General features: G+C 57.3%; 1 protein-coding gene across 3 annotated transcripts in view; it reads left to right on the forward strand.

The window, feature by feature from the left end:
• Window positions 1-16,243, forward strand: part of LTBP2 (latent transforming growth factor beta binding protein 2) — a 108,029-nt gene that overhangs the window by 72,450 nt on the left and 19,336 nt on the right. For all 3 annotated transcript variants that reach the window (XM_057318709.1, XM_026519507.4, XM_048220085.2), the window contains 9 exons: window positions 194-268; window positions 3,431-3,553; window positions 6,013-6,177; window positions 6,439-6,654; window positions 7,762-7,781; window positions 8,903-8,942; window positions 9,694-9,804; window positions 11,995-12,123; window positions 13,249-13,377. In XM_057318709.1, coding sequence (XP_057174692.1) covers window positions 194-268; window positions 3,431-3,553; window positions 6,013-6,177; window positions 6,439-6,654; window positions 7,762-7,781; window positions 8,903-8,942; window positions 9,694-9,804; window positions 11,995-12,123; window positions 13,249-13,377 — 1,008 coding nt within the window. The remainder of the gene's footprint in view (window positions 1-193; window positions 269-3,430; window positions 3,554-6,012; window positions 6,178-6,438; window positions 6,655-7,761; window positions 7,782-8,902; window positions 8,943-9,693; window positions 9,805-11,994; window positions 12,124-13,248; window positions 13,378-16,243) is intronic.

Raw genomic sequence — 16,243 nt, forward strand, 5'->3', positions numbered from 1 at the left:
GCAGGGTGCGTCAAGAGTAATCTAGTGAGAGCCAGGAAAGGGACAGTAGCCAAGGAGGCACAGCTCTCCACAGTGATGACTTGGGGGACAGGGCCTCACAGCTGTTGAGTCGGTTGCACCCCACTTTTCAGCATGGGTGACAGAGGAGCCCAAGGGCCCTCCAGTGTGACCTGTCTATATCTTTACTCCTCAGCCTCCCCAGTGATTGAAAATGGCCAACTGGAGTGTCCCCAGGGGTACAAGAGACTGAACCTCACTCACTGCCAAGGTAAGGGTGACCCCGGACCGGGGCTGGGCTTGGGGCGGGGGGATGATGAAGGTTTGAGGATGCCAGGGCACTCCCCCCAACCCCACGTCCCCAGACAGAAGGAGTGGTGTCACTGAGTGCTCTTTACTGGGCACCGCTAAGCCCCAGCTTCGGGGAGTTGTGGGGGCTGCTGGTTCCAGGGTACTAAGGAAGTTGGGAAGATAATGAGAGAAGCCTAGAAAGGGCCTGAGAGCTGAGCCTGTCCCTCTTCCCTTCTCCACCTGCCCCCACCAGACCTGGGCCAGGTGCCTCTAGAGCTGTGGGGTCTGTGTGTGAAGGTATGGTGCCAGTCCCCACACATCCCCTCACCTCCTCGGCCAATCTCCTTGGAATGGGAGGACTTTTGACTTCAGGATCCAGTCAGCCTGAGTTGATGGGGACCTCTGTGGACTTCCCCCAACAAATCACCTTCCACTGCTCGGACCTCCCTCCCACAGCCAGGAGGGGGACGAGGGAAGGCACAGGTAGAGGAAAGAGGGAACCATCAATCACAGACCCTGGCCTTGCTGGCCTGGCTTACAGGCTCTCTAAGGCCAGTTGAGGTCCGGGGCATTCTGCATTACAGAGGGGCAAGGCCCAGAGGTGCCTTGGGACAGAGGGGTGGGCTGCCAGCTCAGCTATGGCTTTGTCTCTACAGGGAATTCCAGTGGGTATGGTGCGTAGGACCAGGATGACTGAGGGGTCCAGAAGCCTTCACGGAGGGGCAGCTGCTGCCACTGAGCAGCTCAGGCTCTGAGCAGGGAGCCCCTGTTGGCTGTGGGCCTGGCAATGGGAGATACAAGCAGGGCCTTCGAGCTGGGAGGCTCCTGGGGCTGGCAGAGGTCAGTGGGGAGCTGAGGCAGCTCCCCCTTTGGAGAACTGGATACACTGCTCTCTGTATGGCTTATTTTAAATGAAGCTGGGTTAGAGACAGGGGATTGACCCTCATGGTCTCCTAAGTACCCTCCCCCTGGAGGCTTCTTCAGGAGAGAGGGATCTGAGGAAGTCCTGGGGTGGCTAGGCTCTCTGCCTGGGAGGTGTCAGGCCCAAAGAGGATTTCTGGCCCATGGATAAAGTGCTTAGACCAGGCAAAAGGGCAGGCCTCTGACCCAGCCCAAGGTCAGACTCCCCTGGGGGCAATGAGGACTAGTAGACTGGATGGTGGGTGTGGGGAGAAGTCTTTAGTTTTGCCCTTGGAGCGTACAGTAGGGCCATTCATATCTGAACTGTCCTGAGGGCCCTCTCCTCCTGGCAGGTTTCCCAGTGCTCAGGGTTAAAGTTCTTCCCAGGATCTCAAATGAGCTCTTGGCCCTCCCTCCATTGAGCCCCAAGGATACAGGAAGCCAAGGGGCCCTCCCTCAGGAGGCCCCGCCCGTTAAACCTCCACCCTTCCTATGTCTGTGGCCTTGATCTCCATATCTGGGAGGGGACTGCTCACCTCTACTCCCCTGTGCATCACCGTCCTCTCTCTCTCTGCATCCTTCTCTCCTGCCACGAGGCAATTTTCTGGCGTTGTTAGGAGCTGCATGCATTGTGCTAGGTGTTAGCACATGGTGACAGATAAACATGGCAGCTGCCCCCAAGGAATACAGATACTTAAACAATTATACACCATGGGAGAAGTGCTCTTGCTAGAAAGCAGCTCTGGGTGCCACGGGATCGCATGGTAGGGGCCCCTTCCCAGACTGGGAGGGTAGGAGAAGGGCTTCAGGTGATGGCCGACCTGGACTTAAAGAATAAGTAGAGGTGACCAGCTAAAGGGGATGCAGGCGCTCCAGGCTGAGGGAATGGCACAAGCAAAGGAAGAGTTGGGCTGGCTGGAGCACTGCCCGTGTGTCCACAGGAGACAACACAGGCATCCCAGGGCCTCATCAGAGCCAGGCTTTGGGGAAATATGGTGGAGGTCACTGGATACCGTGGGAGGGTTTAGGAGCTCCCTCTAGGAGGTGAATGGGGACTCCAGGCACATGTCAGTAGAGATATCACTCTGGCCACAGTCCAGAGGCAAATGGGGTCTGTTTCTTTTCCTAGATCTCCATTGCATTTCCCAAGGCACCTCCCTCCCCATAGGGTGTCCTGCCACAGAATAGCTGAGCCATCTTCTAGCCCCTTCATTCCCGTTCTCGGTGCCACTTTCCCTGAAGCCTACAGGCGAGCAGGTGACTCTGGTGATGGGGTCGCCATGTTTAATCCCTTGGCCCTGGAGGTGGAGGTGCCGCTCGCAAATCTTCCACACTCGCCATCATCAACAAAGGCACCATCACCAAGACTTCTTGGAGCTTAGAGTGTGAGGGTTGGGATTTCCCCTTGGCAGGAAGAAGTTTCCAACATGGAATGTTTTTGAGATCACAATGGAAGCTAATGTCGTTCCCTTGTTTGAAGAACAGCGTGAGCATCCACTGGTCTTGGGATATGTGTGTGGCTTGCCCGAGGCCTTTAGCCTCCTGGAAGCATGCCCTCCAAGCCCTCTGCCTCTCAGCGCTTGCCTCCATCCTCCTGCCTCCTGTCCTTGCTGGGGTCCCTCCAGCCTGCAGCTCCCTGTGGACATGGTCCCTAGATCTGGGGGCCTGTGGAGACGCTTCAGAGTCCCTCAAGGAAGGCTGAATAGGAGGCACTGGGCTGATGGCTCTCCGCCCTCCAACCCAAACTGTCCCCTTGTCTGCTCCCTTCATTTGCATACCAGCACGCCACTCACTAGCCGAGTGACTGGGCAAGTTACTCCGGGACCCTGTTTCCTCACCTAGAAAAGGAAGCCACATGGACCTACTTGATAAAATTGTTGGTAAGAATCCGATGAGGTATCATGTGTGAGCCACCTGGCATGGTACCTGGCCCATGATAGGCACTCAAGAAACATTAGCTCTTCATACTGTGATCGTTATTGCCAGTTAGTGCAATTAAGTGATTTGCAATTTTTATCTTTTTTATTCTCCTAACAAGACTATCGGGTAGTTACGAATAATGTCCCCATTTTATGAATGAGGAAACTGAGGCATAGAGAGAGGGACCACACTTAATAGATGGCAGCTCTCTTATTGTTGTCCCTTTTTTGGGGAGACAGTTTTGGAAGATCTCTGCCCCGGCCCCTCCCTTCCATCAGGCCTTGCTGGGGCAGGCGCTCCCTCACCTCCTCCAACCCCACAGATATCAACGAGTGCCTGAGCCTGGATCTGTGCAAGGACTCGGAGTGTGTGAACACCAAGGGCAGCTACTTGTGCACCTGCGGGCCTGGCCTCATGCTGGACCCATCCAGGAGTCGCTGTGTGTGTAAGTGCCGGTGGGGACCAGGGATGGGGGACACTGGGAGGCAAGATGGGATCCTTGGGGTCCGCCGGCCAGGCCCAGAGCCATAACTTCCCCCAGGCCCCATGCCCGGGCCCAGGGTCTGTGTCTCAACCCGGAGCCAGGCCCAGGGTACACAAACGGATCTGCCCCTCCCTGCTGGAGCGGAGACAGTTATGACTTCAGTTTGGGTTTTTGGCATGTCTTTGGGGGCTTTGCAGTTTGGGATTTTCTACTTCTGTTTTTTTCTCTAATCCGTGCTGTCCCATTTGTTGCCTCATTTACTTTGGGGAGATGCGTGTTGCCTTTGCTCTGATGTCTGGCTGAGCCGTGGCTGCCTCTTCCAGGCCTGAGTTTGGCAACCTGGTCACTGAACTGCAGATAGGCCTTCCTTAAAGGGCCCGTCTGTAGCATGAATGGCGCTGCTGCCTGGCCCCCAGGCCTTCCCGTAAAGCCGGGGTCCCTCATGGCTCAGAACGTGTCTGCATGCACGAATACATGTGTGTCGCTGGTCACAGGAGCACCGTGTCTGTGTGTGCGCACACCGTGTGTGTGCATGTGTGTACCCCCAGGCAGCTGTTTCCAGCGGCCTCTGTGGTTTCCCTCTGGAAGAGGCCCAGGCTGGCAGCACCCCCAGATAGCAGAGCTGACGCCACGGCCCAGACAGGGCTTTCCTGGGGCAGGGAGGCCTGACCAGAACTGAATAAAACCAGTCCCGACTGGCATCTGTGAAGCGGCAGCCCAGGTCGGGTTGCCCCCCCGCCCAGCTCTGCAGAGCTCCCCGCGGCCCTCAGTCCACAAACCACCAGGTGCTGGGTCTGGGGGGGCCACGGGATGAGCAAGACTCCAGTGCCGCCCAGAGGGAGACTCCCATGTGAAGGGACGGATGAGGGGACCCGGCCCAAGTCTCCAGGGAGGGGAGACAGGAGGAGGCCAGAGTGCGGAGAACATGGCAGAGGGCCTCCGGGAGACTTCATGGTGACAGGGACATGTGGCCCATGCCTCCAGGGGCATACAGCCCTTCCTTCTCCTCATCCCACCCCCCACTCAAGATTGCTTTCATAGGCAGACATTTTTAACACCTGAAGTGACTTTTACTTATTAGCACCAGAAAGAGACCCTTACTTAATACAGGGAGGCAGAGATGGCCCTTGGGGGGTCTTTATTTTTTTTCTCCCTCCCTACTGTTACCTGCTCCAGCAACTTCTGAGGATTTACCTCCGTGTAGGTGGAAAGGGGCAGACACGAAGTTTCTCTTTCCTTCATTTCTGAGCTTTCCCTCTTCCCTGCCACCTGACCAGGGCTGGGCTACAAGGGCCCCTCTGAGCTGGGGCAGCCCCCTGATACTCTCAGCCAGGTCACCTCCACCCTGGGGCTCAAAAGGACTGAGCCATTTCCTGCACTAACTCACGGGAAGTGGCTGCTGCAAGCAGAGATTATACCTGGAGACCCAGGCTCATGGACTGACCAATAATTGATCTGTGTACGCAGCACAAGCCCTTTGACAAGGCACTTTCACCTATATCATTGTGAAGAAAGTGTCTTAGTCAGGCCATGTCTGGCTGGCTGAGCTGGTGGAGTGTGTGACTCTTGATCTTGGGGTCATGAGTTTGAACCCCACACTGGGTATAGAGATTACTTCAATCAAACAATCAATAAACTTTTTATAAAAAGTATATTAGGAGCCTTTGGGTTACAAGTGACAGAAACCCAGCTCAAACCACTGTAAGCAAAAATAATTCATTGGTCTACACAACTAGGAAGTCCAAGGGTAGGCGAGCCTAAGACTGGAGGGTAGTCTTCGATATTCACTATCAAAGGACAAGAAAGGGGACAATGGTGGTGGTATTGTGACCATCTAAACTCAGCATAGCTCACACGCACAGTGGTCCATGGCATTTGGTTCGTGGAGATGGCCATCCATGCACACGGGTCCAGCGAGCATTTACTGAGCGTCCGCGTGCACCGGACACTGCGCTGGGTGCTGGGCTACAAAGATGGCCAAGATAGGGTCCCTGTCCTCAAAGCTCCCCATCAGGCCTTTGGCTCTCACCTTGTCTTGTCTCCCCAGGGAGACCGTGGCCCTAGAGCACACTGCTCCCCACCCAACCCCAGGTGGGTGGTGGGCTTTTGTAAACACTTGTAAACTCAGCACCTGGAGATAGCACGTACATCCCCACTTCCTTCCCTCAGGCTGTCCCCCGCAGGGTGGGAGTCAAGGGGCCCCTCCAACAGGTAACACAAAGGAGATGCCAAAGCCTTCCCCCTACGGCCATTCCTCCCAACATTCTTTTGAGCATTTCCAGGGCCCGAACCCGATTGAGACTCTGGCCAGGCCTGCTGGGTGTGCACTGCCAGCAGCCCCTCCTACCCACTGCCCCGCTCCTCCCCGCACTTCCCCAAGGCTGGCCACCTGCCCACGACACCTGCTGTGTCTGTTGCAGCCGACAAGGCCATCTCCATGCAGCAGGGGCTGTGCTACCGGTCGCTGGGGCCTGGCGCCTGCGCCCTGCCTTTGGCCCAAAGCATCACCAAGCAAATCTGCTGCTGCAGCCGAGTGGGCAAAGCTTGGGGCAGCAAGTGTGAGAGATGCCCCCTGCCTGGCACAGGTAAGCATCTGTCCCAGTCTCGGCTCCGGCCACCAAGGCGGGGCTTCCTCCAAGCCAGTAACCATTTGCCCCCACCTGGACCTCACCTCAAGCCAGAAGACCCTTAGTCTTCCTTCCTTCCTGCTCAACTCCTCACCCCAACCTGGGTCCCTCTTCCCTTGCTGCCACAATTGCTTGTCCCCCGGAGGGAGGGAAGGGAGGGCCCCGGGTTCCCTCAGGAACGGTGCCTCTCAGCTTGTCCTCTGACCGGTGACCTTGCAGAGGCCTTCAGGGAGATCTGCCCCGCTGGCCACGGCTACACCTACTCGAGTTCACACATCCGCCTGGCCATGAGGAAGGCCGAGGAGGAGGAACTGGCCAGGCCCTCCAGGGAGCAAGCGCAGAAGAGCTACGGGACCCCGTCCGGGCCAGCGGAGAGGCAGCCGCTCCGGGCCGTCACCGACACCTGGCTGGAGGCCGAGACTGTTCCTGACAAGGGTATCTGGGCTGCGGGAGGTGCCTGAGGGGTTCCCCTGCCCCTCCCTGAAGAGCCACTGGGTATTTATCCTGGATGCACAGCTTCCCAACTCTGGAGCATTAGGAGACGGAGTTCAGAGCAGCAGCACCCAGCCCCGAGAAACTACTCGCCTGGTGTGCTGAGAAGGCCTCACCTCCTTCCCCTCCCATGTGGGGTCAAAGGTGCCCACGTCCCAAGGGTTGCGGGTGGAGGTGAGAGGTCAGCGGCAGCCCCCACCCCAGCTGATCAAGCCTTTCTGTCCCCTGCCCCTGGCCGGACAGCTTCTGGGCTGGTGCTTGCTACAAGGCCTGAGAGCTGGCGGGGAGATCCTGGGGCGTCCGGGTGCTACAGATCCCCTCCCTGGCCTTAGAGTCAGAGCACTAACTCCAGCTCAGTCTCCTTGGGCCCAGGAGGCACGGACTGGAAAGAGCTGGCTGAGGCACCCCCCGGGGCGGGGAGGGTCCTTGGGGAAGCCACGTTGAAAGCGCACCCAGGTTCCCGGTAGCCCACAGTGCAGGCAGCCAAGCAAGTATTAAGACCAGGAGAGCTATGTGATGGCCAGAATTGCTCTGGGAATCTGTAACAGACAGACAGGGAAGTCAGGACAGAGCCCCAGTCGTCATGGGAACTGGACCCTGGCCGGGCCAGGAGCAGCTCCTCTCTTTCTAGAACTGTTGCCCGGTTCTATAGCCCAGGGCAGGGGGCGAGTGACCTGGCGCAGCTAGGAGGCTTGAGAGGGAGGAGGTGGCAGAGCAAAGAGGAGGGTTACATCCAGGACTGACAGGTGGACTGGCCCGGGAAGGGGTGGGACTCATCCCTGGGGCCTTAGAGGAAGGCAGGAGATTTCCTCTCACCAAGGAAGCCCACCTTGTAGGCCCTCCAGACCTGGCATTCTGGGATCTGTGGCGGCCAGTCCAGCAGGGCGGGAGGGGCAGAAGTAGGTAAAAAGATTCTGCACTCTCTCCATGGCTGACCTCCAGGGGGACAGGTCGGGAGGTCAGAGACTGAACCAACCCTGGCCGTGGGTGGAGGGGAGAAGGTAGACAGGCTCTCCTCCCTGAGCTCATGCTCTCGCCTTTCCTTCCCAGGAGACTCTCAGGCTGGCCAGGTGAGTGCATCCTCCCAGCAGGGGCTGGGCAAGCGTGGCAGAGAGTGGGACAGGGCAGCCACTGACGCTGCAGGGCAGTGTCCCCTGAAGGAGGAAAGGGAGACAGATGGGTGAGGTATAGGGTGTTCCCTGGAGAGATGCTGGCATGGGAGGGTCCATCCAAAGACCTGGTTTTGCCCCGGGGGAAATGAGAACGGTTCTTGTACAAGTGTTCTCTCATGTGGGGTGCTCTGGGGCCCCCTTCAGAAAGCAGGTAGGAACATGTCCTGTTAGTCCCGGCTCTGCAAATAAGGTCTAGAACTGGTTCCGGATTAATTCTGGATTCGGCACTTTCTGAGCCTGACTTGCTCACACCGCAAGATCTCCTCGGCGGGTGGTTTGTGGGGAAGTGGAAACAGAGCTGTGGATGGCCTCAAACCACTTCACACCCTTCCCTGAGCCCAGGACTCCCCTGTAAAGAACCGAATGTCCTCTTAGAAAAACATTCCAGAAGAGTGCACCTGCTTCTTCCCTCACCCGTCTGCCAATCCCTTCCCTGTCCCCTGCAACTCCCACCCACAGACCTGACTGTCCCCAAACACGGTTTTTCCAGGGAGCTCCTTCTCTCCCTGGAGAATCATGTGTTGTCCTCCCAGACCAGAGTTCTCTGTCTGTGTCCTCACAGCTCCCGGCATGCCCCTGACCCTCTGTCATCCTCTGTCCCTTCTCTCCTCCTGGGTCACCGCCACTGACTGCGAGCTGTGGTGAGGGACACCAGGTATGGCCTAGGGTCTCGGCCTCACCACACATGTCCTGTGACCCTAGGGAGGCTAGTGAACCTTGAGCTTTTGTCGTCAAGCGGCGCCGATGTGACACCAAGCAGGCACAGCACATACACCAGCTCACTTACTCATTACAACCGACTGTCACAGGCTAGTTGAGCAGATTAGTTAAGACAGCGGACATAAAGTGCTGGCAGAGTGCCCGGCACATAGGAAGAACTCATCAGGAGCTGGAACGAACGAGAAGGTGAATAAGTGAGGTGGCCGGGAAGCCTGGAGTCAGGGGTGAGTGTGGCGGAAGAAAGCACACCACGGGGGTGACCAAGGAACCCACAATGACCTTCTCCTATGTCTGCGCAGGTCACGACCAGTGCTACCCAAGTACCCGCCTGGGTCCCAGGTGAGTCTCTGCTCCTAGCGGCTCCCAGAAAACAGAAGGGAGGGCAGGAGACACCATGGTTTGTACCATGGGCAGATACATGGGGCTCAGATCATGTGAGGTCGTGGATGGCGTGACACGTGAATGCTTTTCTTGGGGCGCTCTATCCACCTAAGGTGCTGTAAGGTTAGTGAAAGACACTGAGCTGTTTTGCAAATATTTCCCTAGCCTCAGCACCCTTTCTGCATTTCATGGGGCCACTCAACGTATAAACGAGACCAAAGCAGAAGCGCTGGCGGAAGCAGGGGCCGGTCAGGTCCCCAGAGCCCTTCCCCCACAGCCTGTCTTCCTATGGGAAGCGGATGGAGCTCTGCAGAGCCCAGCTTTCTGAGGGTCCCTGGAGTTGGGGACAGGGCACTGTCCAGGGGCTCCGTCTCCACCAAGCCAGTTGGCTTTGAACAAGTGGTCATTTCCACAAACCGGTCTCCTCACCTGTGAAGTGGAAGCTGAGACTGGCTGTGCTCAAGGACCCATTTAGAGCTGTCAGATTCTCTGACTATCTGGAACCAGGCTAAATTTCGGGAGCCTGGGAGGCAGAAGGGCCGACCCACCCTAGGCGCCACCTCTGGTTCTCCAGTCGGAACCGCAGGAGAGGGAAGGGCCACTGTCAGTATCTCTGGAAGGAATGCTGTCTGGGGGTGGGAAGGCAGGTGGCCAAGGGGCCGTGGCCCAGCTGCTCTCCTCTCTCCATCCCCCTACCCCCGCCCCCCAGGAGATGCCGTAGAAAGACCAACACCACCACTTCCTGGACAGGGGATTCCAGACAAGGAAGAAGAGCACGTGACAACCTCCGTGGAGGGGCTGGCGGCCCTGGGCCCCTCAGGTACCCGCCGTTGGCCTGGGGAGGTGTGGCTGGTCTCTCCCACAGAGGCACAGTCTCCAGCGAACTCCCACTCAGGCTCAACGCCCCTGGCTTCATCTCCTAGGGTGCCCCTCGTGAACCCAGGAGTCCTGTCAGGAGCACAAGTCGAGCAGGGGAAGAGAAAGAGAAGGGAGGTCTTGGGGGCGCCTCTTATTCAGAGGCTTTCTAGAAACATCCAGGGGCCCTCTGGAGGAAGGGCAGCGCAAGGAGCCTCCAGGAGCCTGGCTCCTCCGGGCTGTTGACCCTGAGTCAGCTGAGTGCCCTGGCAGCGGGCAGCCTCCTGCCCACAGGGACGGCCAGCTTTCGGGAAGGAAAGTGGTTCTGTTCTCAAGGTTGTTTAACTGTCTGGGAGCCTGCGTTCCCCCTCTCTGGCCGGCTACAATGGTGAGGGGGTGCGGTGTGGGGGAGACCGCTGGCAAATCCACCTTGCTCTGGAATGTGCCCTCCTCAAAGCCTCATTGTTTGGGGACTTGGTTCAGGAGAAGCAAAGCTGGTGATGCCGCAGCTTCTCCCTGTGCACATGCGTGCTCACGTGTGCGTGCCCTCACGCGCACCCTCGCAAGGGGGCTGGCTGACCTCTTCACCTCACAGACCCAGCTCACCTCAGGGGAGAGGGGTAGTCCTGGATTTCTTCCGGCAAAGAGAGAGCCCGTGCAGCCCGATGGAACCGTCCAGAGGGTGTGCGGTGGAGGAGGGGTTGGCCCTCCCAGGCCTGAACCAGGGTTTCCTGCTGCCCTTTCCCCGGCCCTCTCTCTGTGCTCAGTGCACTGCTCCAGGGCGGCCCCCTCTGCTGGGCAGGCAAGAGGCGCTGGGTTGAGGGGCTCTGTTGGGAACTCTCTGACAAGAAAAATGGGTCTGGAGGCAGGGACGGGGGGTGAGGGGCCGGAAGAAGAGCCCAGGCGAGGCTCAGCAGCAGCTCTCAGCTATGTAGGGGGACAGAATCCCCCCTCAGTCACCACCCACGGCTTAATCCCTCTTCTCCCCTGCCTTCCCCCAACCTCGCTCCTCTGGGAGGATATTTAGAACCAGGCAGGGGGTCCCCACAAGCCCCCGGGGCTGACACAGACTTGGAGCCAGGCCAGGGACAGGATAGCCTTGCAAACAGGCCAGTGCACATTCAACTCAGTCTAATTTAGCGAACACCGTGAGGCCCTGCTGTGGACCAACGCGGGCCTCATCCGCTCCCTTGGGTCTCCGGGGTTCCCTCAGTGCTGTGGGACAGGGCAGGGGAGCCCTGGTGGCTGGGCTTATGCCAAAGACCTCAGGGCAGACACAAGGCTGCAAGCGCCTTTCACGCACGTGTTCAATCCGTGTTCATTCAGCACGCTCTAAGTGCCAGGTACTTTTCTAGAGTTAAGGATGCAGTTCGAAAAAGCTAGCCTCTATGCAGCCTCAGTGCCAAGTCTGGCCAAGTCAGCAAACTGTTCCTGAATTCAGCATGTCTCCCCACCTTTTACCCCATAACCACCCCCAGGGAAGTCCCTGTTTGAATTATTTCAACAGGTTTCTAAGAGCCCCCTGTGCCTCCCCCCCCCCCTCAGTCCATCCATCAGCCATGTGCTGCCTTTCTGAGCAAGATGGTGTGGCAAGATGGGTGGTCTTCCTGAGATTGCTCTGATCATACCCCACCTTGCATGACCCCCTTTCTCATAGGCCTGTCTCAACATGGCATTCAAGGCCCTGCTCAGTTGGCCCCAGCCCACCTCTCCTCTCTCCCTCTGTCAGGGCTCCCTCAACACCCTACTTGCCAGCTCTGTCTGCCTGGGGGAAGGGGAAGGGAAGCTCTGGGGACTGTGGGTGAGAGCCATGCCCTTATTCAGGGAGAGGGCAGGCTGGAGGCCTCAGCAGGGAGAACCCTTTGCTGGGACACGGGCCAGTGGCACCCACTGGGTCTTAGCTGAAGGTATGCACTACTGTGAGCTCCATCCTGGGACTTGGGGTCCTGGGAGGGGTGCCATGGGGTTTTATACAAGGCCATGCTACACATGGACATGGGAGGGTCCAGCCAAGAATGGAGTGAGGCTTCTGTGGGTCTTCTGGGGCCCCTGTGCCCTGCCCCCACCCTCTCCCCAGCCTACTCCACTGCCCCGCTCCACTGCCTTCATCTATCCTCGCCCCACCATAACCTCTGATTTCCTCTGTCTCCCACAGGCATTGACAGATGTGCCACTGGAGCCGCCAACATCTGTGGCCCAGGAACCTGCGTGAACCTCCCAGATGGGTACAGATGCATCTGCAGCCCCGGCTACCAGCTGCACCCCAGCCAGGCCTACTGCACGGGTATGCACGGCGGTGTCCTGGGCTCACTCAGTGGCTGGGGACAGAGTCCAGTGTCCAGGCAGCAGAAGGTCCAAGCAGTGCCGTGTGGTCGATGAATTGAAGAGTACTAGCCCTGCAGACAAAGCCAACCTTAACCCTGGGGAGACAAGTCTCTGGGAGCACCATCTGATGAGTCTCCAGGCTCCAGGAGAGTGCGAAGCCACCCCAGGGCCCCCTGACCAGTGCCTGGAGCCCTCAGCTCTGAGATCAGTCCACCCCTCCAATTAGCCATCTTGCTGCCTCCAGAGCAGACCAAGGCCTACCGTAGTTGGAAATGTCTCCACTAGTCCCCCCCTCAAGAGTTTGACACAAGAGAGAAACATCCACTGTGCCTTGAAGGAAAGGAAGTGATCAGGGGGCCACTGGGGGAGGGGGACATGGGACAGGGAGGAAGTGCTGGGCCACTGCCCCAGGCCCTTGGTGCCTCAGTGGGCCCAATGAGCAGACTTCGTGACCCCAGCCTTAGAAATTTGTTTTATTGTGTCAGGTAGCCAGCATATAGTACATCATTAGTTTTTGATGTAGTGTTCAATGATTCATTAGTTGCGTATAACACCCAGCGCACATCATAACACGTGCCCTCCTTACTACCCATCACCCGGCCACCCCATCCCCCACCCCCTCCCCTCTTAAACCCTCGGGTTGTTTCCAGAGTCCATAATCTCTCATGGTTCATCTCCTTCTCTGATCTCCCCCCCTTCAGTTTTCCCTCCCTTCTCCATCTAGTCCTTATGTTCCACATCGGAGCGATACCCTGTGATAATTGTCTTTCTCTGCTTGACTTATTTCACTTAGCACAATCCCCTCCAGTCCCGTCCTTTCTGATGGCTGAGTAATATGCCATTGTATATATGGACCACATCTTCTTTATCCACTCGTCTGTTGAAGGGCATCTTGGCTCCTTCCACAGTTTGGCTATTGTGGACCTCAGCCTTAGAGATTTTTCATCTCCTGGCCTCCTCTACTCCCTCATTCCCTCCTTGACCCACAGCACCATTTCCTCTCCAGCTCCTAGCATGGGCAGGTTGCTGGCCAGTGCCCAAAGAAAGATCTCCCTGACCTCCCTCCCCACCTTCCTCTGCTCAGATGACAATGAGTGTCTGAGGGACCCCTGTGCGGGAAGAGGACGCTGTGTCAACCGAGTGGGTTCCTACTCTTGCTTCTGCTACCCTGGCTACACGCTGGCCACCTCGGGGACCACACAGGAATGCCAAGGTAAGCGAGCCTGTCTGCATCCCTGGGATAGGCCCAGGACCCCACAGAGAGTGTTGATGTGGAAGAGGACCCAGGCATTCACAGCACCCAGTCACTGCACTGCAGTGTGTGGACCACAGGGCCTATGAGAACAGAGACTCAGGGCTCTGACCTGGACCTGAGTGGAAGCCAACCCCTACGCTGAGACCAGACCGGAAGGAGAGGTTCACATCTGAAAGATAGCAACATTCTCCAAGGCTCCAAGGAGGTGTGGCTGGAGCTGAGAGTGTGAGGGGGTCAGGGGGCATGGCTGGAGACAAGAACTAAAAGTCCCCAAGTTCTCAGTGACTAGGAGCTGCTTTCATCTTGGGTAAGGAGGGCGGTGCGTGAGGACACCGGCTGGGACTCCTGGCAGACAGGGGAGCAGGACCACCTTTGCAAGAAGGTCCTCAGCAGCTCGGAGAGCCTGCACGTCTCTCCGCTTCCCTGGGACGGCGTGGCCCCCGCACAGGGCCCTGGGCAAAGCAGCTTCCCCCACAAACCCTTTAATGCCCAGCATTTGCACTGAGATACAAAGCGTCTGCATACATTTTTATGAATGAGCTCACAGAGGATATGACACAGCACTTTCCAGGCAGTGCCTTACGATGCATAACCAGCCGGCACACTCACCTGAGGATGGCATGGCTGTTCTCGAGGCTCACGTGGCTGGTTCTGGCCTGGGCAGCCCAGCACTCATTCACAGTCCCCTTCTGGAGGCCAGGAAGCTGTGCGTCCTCTCATGACCTAACTCCCCACAGATCTGGTCCGCAGAGACCAAGGCCATGCAGGTCCCCTCACCTGATATCGGGAAAGGGGAGTAGAGAACGACCAGCTAACTGGAGCAGAGTGGGGGAATTACACGTCCTTCGTTCACGCCAAGTGTTAAGCACCTACGTGCCAGGTACCACGTGAGCTCTGGGCCCCTGCAGTGAGTCCGGCGTGTGCGTGTGGTGCTGTGGGATCTGGTGAGGAAGCAGCTGGTTCCCCACGGAAGGATGCAGGCAGGTTTTGCTGAGGGAGTGTTAGAGCTGGGGCGGAAGAGGCCCGGGCACCATTTCATGAGCACTTCCATGTGCTGGCACCGTCCCAAGCCCTCGGTCATATGAAGCTCATCATCCCACCCCCAGGTGGTAGAAAGCCTTACCCTATTTTATGGTTAAGTAAACTGAGGCTCGGAGAGGTGAATGGAAATACACCATTCCAGAGGTGAATGGAAGTACACGCATACCTAGTTATGGCAGAGCTAGAAACAGAGTCAAAGTCGTTCTGGCCCCAAAGCATGGTTTGCTTCCAACACGCTCCCTTATGCGCAGTGAAGGAATGGAGGAAGTAGAGAATGTTCCAGGGAAAGGGAACCATCCCTCCGGAGAGCAGGATGGTGAACAAGCCTGGCCAGCTCTGGGAATAACGCTAAACCCAGTGTGACTGGAGCGGGGGCTCTGTGGAGGAAGTGGCAGGAGCCGAGGCCAGTTCGTGACATCTTGAGTGCCAGGCTGAAGGGTTTGGACACCATCCTGCAGGCAGGGAGCGGCCAGGTGGCCGTGGCACTCAGGGTCGTGACTCAGCGCTGCTCAGAACAGCCTGGAGGTTGTGAGGGGAGAGACTGGGGGCAGGGGGCTTCTCTGGGCTTCGTTGCATCGGCAGGCATTGTAGGTCAGAGGCCCTGCTGTCTGCAGGCCCAGCCTGGGGCACCGGCCAGGGATGAGCCGTGGCTGCTGCAGGGAGTGGTGTCACCAGGCCAGGATGTCTCTGCCGGCCCCAGCAGCTGGGGAGGGAGCCCCAGGTCAGCTGCCAGTGCCTCTCCCCGTGGGGCTCGGCTGCCACTTGATGGTTCCAGAGACTTGCCTGGGTTTAGATAGTGCAACTCTCTCATCTCATCCTCTGTTCACTAACCTTAACCACATGTCTGTCTTTTAACAGAAATCCTTAATTCTGACATATTGAAAATCACCTTTTTGCCTTGTATTTTATGCTTTTGTGGCTTAAGGAGTCCTTCTCCACCCCTAACCTACAAAGATATCCTTCTACACTTGCTTTCACTGAAGTTAGAGTTTCACCTTTTACAGCACGCTTGAATCCATCCGGAGCCCATCTCTGCATGGGCCTTAACCTCTGTTTTTTTCCATTCCCCTGCCCATTTTTCTCCACAAACAAGTCCGTTTTCTCAGCCTCATCCCCAGCCCTGCCAGTCCATGGGTTCTTTATCAACGGCCCACACGCAGCTCTGCCTCTGAGTTCCCTCGCCTTGTCCACTGGCATCACAGCTTCTCAAAGAGAGGACCAGTTATTTCAGAAATGCCTAGAGAGTTATTAAAATGTAGGTTCCAGTGCTGCTTAGGCGGAATCTCCGGATGTGGGCCTGGGGGGTGCGTTTTACCCCTTCTGCCAGTGACGCCGCTGGGCACTACAGCGTTACAAAGTACAAACATTGTCCATGAACAAATGGTCAGTATTCCATTCATTCAACAAGCACTTTTGGGGGTTCTGTACTGGGGACGTTAGGTTAATAAAGGACATTCTCAGCAGTCGGGGAGAAAAAAGCGAGTAAATAAATAGTTACTGTAATGGCTGGGTCCTAAGGGAACCCTGGGAAGGGGCACATGGGTTGGAGGGGAGAGGTCCGCCTCTCCTAAGAGCTGAGTGGGAGAGAGCCAAGCTGAGGGCAGGAAGCCACTCTGGGCAAACGAGCAGCACATGGCCAAGCTCAGAAGCAGGTCCTGTGTGGCTGAGGTTAGGCGGTGGGACCAAGGTGGGAGAAGCAGACAGGGGCCAGATCGTGAAAGATCTCACATGCCAGGCCTCGGAGATCAGATTTGCAGGTATTAATGCTAGAGTAATAATAGCT

Source organism: Ursus arctos, unplaced genomic scaffold, assembly GCF_023065955.2.
Source record: "Ursus arctos isolate Adak ecotype North America unplaced genomic scaffold, UrsArc2.0 scaffold_25, whole genome shotgun sequence".
Classification (NCBI taxonomy): Eukaryota; Metazoa; Chordata; class Mammalia; order Carnivora; family Ursidae; genus Ursus; species Ursus arctos.